We start from the raw sequence: 5786 nt of genomic DNA on the forward strand, positions 1-5786 counted from the left end.
CTCACTTATAACTTTCAAAAGAATGATGATATAAATGCTTATGTGATGTTTTTATGAGTAGAATAAATACGTGTTATACTCTTTTCCTAAAACAAAATTTTATCCTATTGCATTTTTCGATAAGGATTTTAATGAGACAACATGTAATGTATATTATAGATACAAGTACTTTTTTTCCTTTCACTACAAAATTTTTTCCCAAAATTTTATCCATAAATATAAACTTTGAAGAGTGATTCTAAATATCCTTATTCATCTAACTCTATATTTTTTAATGTAAAACATGTTATACAATCTGTAAAATGGCAAAATTGTCATTTGATTAGTGGATACTTAATCCAATAGTTATTTTTTTGCAAAAATAATAATACCTTTTATTGATTACATATACTATTATCCCACTGATTCCGCGGCTTTTTCCTTTTACCTTGGCCGTTACTTTAGCTCTCTCTACTCTCTTCAACGCCTTATTTTCTCCTTATATAAACTCTAAAATCTAGTTCCCTTGTATTAAACCATCAATTAGATTTCTTTTTTCTCATTGCTTTCCCCCCCTTAATTTCCATTGACAGCTATAAGCTAGAATTCTTTGCTTAATGCAGAAACAATGAAGCAGTAAAGATAGTTAAAATTTTTCTGTTTCAGATCTCTTCAGTTTTGGATTTTCTGGTAAATTTCGTTTTCTTTGTTTGTTGTAGATCTAGTTGGAATTTGACTAGATCTGGTTGTTTCTGACTATAATTTTGAAATATATAGTTACTTGTTTATATATGCTAGTGTTTGCTTTTAATTCTTTTAGATCTTGTTTGAGCTGCATTTTTTTTAATGAATCATCAGCTTTTCGTTGAAATATAGTTTTGAACTTTTTATTTTTGAAAATAGATTTCAGGTGTGGAATTTTGAAGTTTTGACTAGCAAGGAAGGGAATACTGAGTGATCATGGCGTTAGGGAAATATAGTAGAGTAGATAATAATAATAATAATAATAATAGGAAGTCGTCTTCGAGTTATTGTTCCACTGTCACTATTGTGGTTTTCGTGGGATTATGTTTAGTTGGGATTTGGATGTTGACATCGTCCTCGGTTGTCCCTGTTCAAACCGGGAACGGATCGGCTGAGGAAAAGAAAAATCAGGTTGAAGATCAGGTTACACCGGTATCCAGTGATAACAATGACAGCAGTAACACCTCAGACTTTGAAGATAACCGCGGGGATTTACCTGATGATGCCACCAAAGGGGACGCGAACGTGAGTTTAGCTGAAAATGATGGTAAAGGTAACTTGAATACACAAGAAAATCAGGATAATACTGAAGAGACTAAAATGGCTGAGTCTAAGAAGGATGATGAGCAGTCAGCTTCAGAAGGTGGAGAGAAAAGTGGTGACAACTCGGGTGGACAAGGGGATTCCCTAGAGAATTCTGATGACAAGAAATCTGATTCCGATGAGAATGACAAGAAATCTGAAGAGAACAATGAGAAATCTGATCTTGATGATGGTGACAAGAAGCAAGATGAAAGCTCCTCTGAAACTAATGGAGATCAGGCGGATAATCAGATAGAAGAGATGGTTGATCAAAATGATAATAAGGAGTTGGAAAAAAGCCCTGATGAACCAAAAGATGATGGTCAGCTGAAAAACCAGAGCTCAAATGAAGTTTTCCCATCTGGTGCTCAATCTGAACTTTTGAATGAAACCGTGACCCAAACTGGATCGTTCTCTACTCAGGCGACAGAATCAAAGGTTGAAAAGGAAACTCAGTTATCATCCAAGAAATATAGTTGGAAGCTGTGCAATTCCACTGCGGGGCCTGATTATATCCCATGCCTTGACAATTTGGAAGCAATCAGGCATCTTCCTTCTACTAAACATTATGAACATCGAGAGAGGCACTGTCCAGAAGAACCACCAACCTGCCTTGTTCCTCTTCCTGAAGGATATAAGCGTCCAATTGAGTGGCCAAAAAGCAGGGAAAAGGTACTTTAACATAACATGTGCTAGTTCTTTTTTTGGCTCTGATATTTGGCTTTATCAGATGCACTAACAAATATTTTCCTGCTGCTGCAGATTTGGTACTACAATGTTCCCCATACCAAATTGGCACAAATTAAGGGGCATCAGAATTGGGTGAAAGTTACTGGAGAATACCTCACATTTCCTGGTGGTGGAACCCAGTTTAAGCACGGTGCGCTTCATTATATCGACTTCATAGAAGAGGTGAGTGCTCCAAATGAATGTATTGTCTTCACATTTTTGTTCTCTATTATTACAGTGGTAATTCTTATCATACGTGATCAATTGTTATGATATATCAGTTATGTTTCTTGTAAGGCATCTGCTATTTTGTTTTCTGTAATCTATCGCCATATATGATACGAACCGACTCGGGAATGTGAGTCGAGTCGTTGATGTGCCCGATCGTGAATTGAGTAAGTTGTAAACCTTTCAAAGATTAGATTAAAGAAAGAGGATATTTCAGCTCAAACAAGTTCAAATAGAATATGTGATGGTTCAGGAAATGATGAATGGACTTGGCTAAGAATTCAAGACCGAACTAACGTTCGATTGATCTAAAAATGAGCTTCATCTTGCACTTGGGGCCCTCGTGTTTAGGCCAATCTCGACGGCATTGGGTGGTGCCATTACATGATGCGGTCGGGATCGCATCAATATATTAGTTTATTCATGTTTGATATTATATCCTCTTGCAATTTGTTCTCTCAATATGTGCTTAATTTTTTACTTTTGTTCTTCAGTCTGTGCCTGATGTAGCTTGGGGAAAACGGTCTCGCGTAGTATTGGATGTTGGATGTGGGGTTGCCAGCTTTGGAGGTTTTCTTTTTGACAGAAGTGTTGTTGCCATGTCCTTTGCACCAAAAGATGAACATGAAGCTCAAGTACAATTTGCACTTGAAAGGGGAATTCCTGCTGTGTCTGCTGTGATGGGTACTAAGAGACTTCCCTACCCTGGCAGAGTATTTGATATTGTTCATTGTGCACGATGTAGAGTTCCATGGCACATAGAAGGTACTTACAACCTTATTTTTAAGTATTTAGTTATAACCCATCTTGGATTCATGGTAATCAGTCATTGGAGTGTATCTTATGAATTTTCAGTGCTTGAATATTCACCGGTCTTTGCAATATGCAGGTGGTAAACTCCTCTTGGAGCTGAACCGTGTCCTGCGACCTGGTGGTTTCTTTCTGTGGTCTGCTACTCCAATTTATCAGGACAAGACTGAAGATGTTGAAATCTGGGAAGGTATATTTACATTGTACTATCTCTGGGTCTTGTGTGAGAAATCTATCGTGTGTAACAACTTCTCAATTTATATGTGGATTTTCTGCAGCTATGGTTGAACTAACAAAATCAATGTGCTGGGAGCTTGTAAACAAAACTAGTAAGGATGCAGTAAATGGGGTGGCTGTAGCAGCATTTAGGAAGCCTACTTCTAACGACTGCTACGAGCAACGGTCAAAACAAGAGCCTCCAGTCTGTCCTGAGTCTGATGATCCAAATGCGGCATGGTATTATTTCTTTGACTTGCATGTAAAAGCTATATTCTGGCTAAAAACGAATTAATACTTTGTAAGATGACAGAAATAGCCACTGACTTACTAGCAATATGCTAACTTGCATCCAGTAAAGCTGTAGCGAATACATATCTGTGTATATGTATTGGTATTAAGAGCAGAAAGTGTACCATCTTTCCAATAAGAATGTCTTTAGGCATTTCACTGTACTTTGGACTAAATTTAGATCTCTTGCAATATAGCTATCAAAACAGCCATTTGATTTGATTCTTTTTTACAGGAATGTGCCCCTGCAAACTTGCATGCACAAAGTGCCAGTAGATGCTTCAGAACGTGGGTCTCAGTGGCCTGATCGATGGCCAGAAAGGTTGGAAAAAGCACCTTATTGGTTGAGTTCCCAAGTTGGAGTTTATGGCAAAGCAGCACCAGAGGATTTTGCTGCAGACAATGAGCACTGGAAACGGGTGGTAACTAAGTCATACCTAAATGGGATGGGAATAAGCTGGTCATCTGTCAGAAATGTCATGGACATGAATGCTGTTTATGGAGGGTATGCAACAAATGTACATATATATATATCCTATATTTCCATGAAGTAGGAAGGATATAATGGTTTGACAGTTAACACTTTCTGTTCTATGGCTTCATCTTCTTTCCTTGATTCTGACTGTGGTATGCTTGCAGATTTGCTGCTGCACTAAAAGATTTGAGTTTATGGGTCATGAATGTGGTCCCAATTGACTCTCCAGATACACTTCCCATAATATATGAAAGAGGTCTATTTGGCATGTATCATGATTGGTGTGAATCCTTTAGCACCTATCCAAGGTCTTACGATCTTCTCCATGCCGACCATCTATTCTCAAAGCTTAACAAGAGGTTTGTATCGATATTTTTCTCTTTCTGACTCCACTTACCTTGATTTACTACCAATTCTCCTATATTTTTGTTGATGGCTCCTCACAATATTAAAATAATTATCACCTTTCAACCATGATCCTGAAATGTTTTTTTTTTCATTTTTCTTTGAATAATCAATTCATCAACATTCTGTTCTGTTCCATTAGCCTTTATATCATATAAGGATTAGTATTGAATCCCCATTTCTGGTGGAAGCTTTTTCCTGAAAAGACATTTTCCATAATATGATATTCACCATCTGCTCCTGCCTAACTATGCAATGGTTTATGGACATGTAGGTGTAATTTGGTGGCCATTGTTGCGGAGGTTGACAGAATACTAAGACCAGAAGGGAAACTTATTGTTCGAGACAACGTTGAGACCATTAACGAGCTAGAGAATATGTTAAAGTCTATGCAGTGGGAAGTGCGTATGACATACTCGAAGGACAAGGAAGGCCTGCTCTGCGTCCAGAAATCCATGTGGCGACCTAAGGAGGTAGAGACGATCAAATATGCCATTGCTTAGGCAAATGCTATCTGTTAATTGATGATGTTTGTCGGCACGATTAGGTATTCTTTTTGTTAAGGTTTTGTTAATTGAAATTCATGGTGCTTGTATCATGTTAAATAGGGCTTTTCTTTAGTATTGCATACGTTGCTTCTTTTGTTTTTTATTCCTTTATCTTATAAGTTTGGTGTCCAAATCTTCATGTAATGTACTGTAGACTTTTAATTTAATTCCTTATGGACTCATTTAAAACAAATCTTCATCGTCTGTTCAAGTTGACTGGAGTTTATTTTTTGGTTGGATTTCAAGGTCATATTTTCATCTTAAAAAGTATTTCAGGTACTAGAATTCATTCCCTACACTCTGTGGGTAACAAACAACTTTTTAAGTAATAAATTTTATGAAGGTAACTATAGTTTGAAAGAAAAATGTTGTGTTTTGTGTTTTTATTTTATTTTTTTATATCTTTTAAAGTTAGGGTTGGTTCGCATGTAAAAGGTTTTAAACATTTTCTTTGTTTCACAGAAAATACACGTAAATAGAAAATAAGTTTTTTCCTGTAAAATAATTTGCTTTTTGAAAAGTCTAAGTCATTTTTGGAAAAGCGCTCTAAAAATATTTAAAATTATTAAAATATTATATTTTTCAATATTATTAAACATACATATGTAATTATTATATTTAATCATTAATATAATTAATATGATTTATTGTTTTAATAAATTATTTAATATTTCAATTTTATTTTAATAATAAATTTTAAAAATAATAATTTTAAATAATATTATTCACATATTATTTAATATATTCAATATTAATATTTTAATAATAAATATTTATTA

General features: G+C 35.3%; 1 protein-coding gene across 1 annotated transcript; it reads left to right on the forward strand.

Moving 5' to 3' along the window:
• The first annotated feature begins 429 nt into the window (after window positions 1-429).
• Window positions 430-5200, forward strand: LOC105763571 (probable methyltransferase PMT26). Its single transcript, XM_012581814.2, has 9 exons — window positions 430-669; window positions 883-1977; window positions 2068-2217; window positions 2757-3027; window positions 3152-3262; window positions 3351-3528; window positions 3815-4084; window positions 4219-4413; window positions 4734-5200. Exons 2-9 carry the CDS (start codon window positions 940-942, stop codon window positions 4960-4962), a joined length of 2442 nt encoding a protein of 813 aa, XP_012437268.1. The 5' UTR covers window positions 430-669; window positions 883-939; the 3' UTR covers window positions 4963-5200.
• Window positions 5201-5786: the final 586 nt, after the last annotated feature.

Source organism: Gossypium raimondii, chromosome 12 (genome assembly GCF_025698545.1).
Source record: "Gossypium raimondii isolate GPD5lz chromosome 12, ASM2569854v1, whole genome shotgun sequence".
Taxonomy (NCBI): Eukaryota; Viridiplantae; Streptophyta; class Magnoliopsida; order Malvales; family Malvaceae; genus Gossypium; species Gossypium raimondii.

What these genes read in the sequence shown, in the direction of transcription:
- LOC105763571 (XM_012581814.2), top strand. Translation starts at nt 940, where the DNA reads ATGGCGTTAGGGAAATATAGTAGAGTAGATAATAATAATAATAATAAT. An exon ending in ATATCGACTTCATAGAAGAG is followed by an intron (nt 2,218 to 2,756) that starts GTGAGTGCTCCA and finishes TTTGTTCTTCAG; the next exon opens with TCTGTGCCTGATGTAGCTTG. An exon ending in ATGAATGCTGTTTATGGAGG is followed by an intron (nt 4,085 to 4,218) that starts GTATGCAACAAA and finishes GTATGCTTGCAG; the next exon opens with ATTTGCTGCTGCACTAAAAG.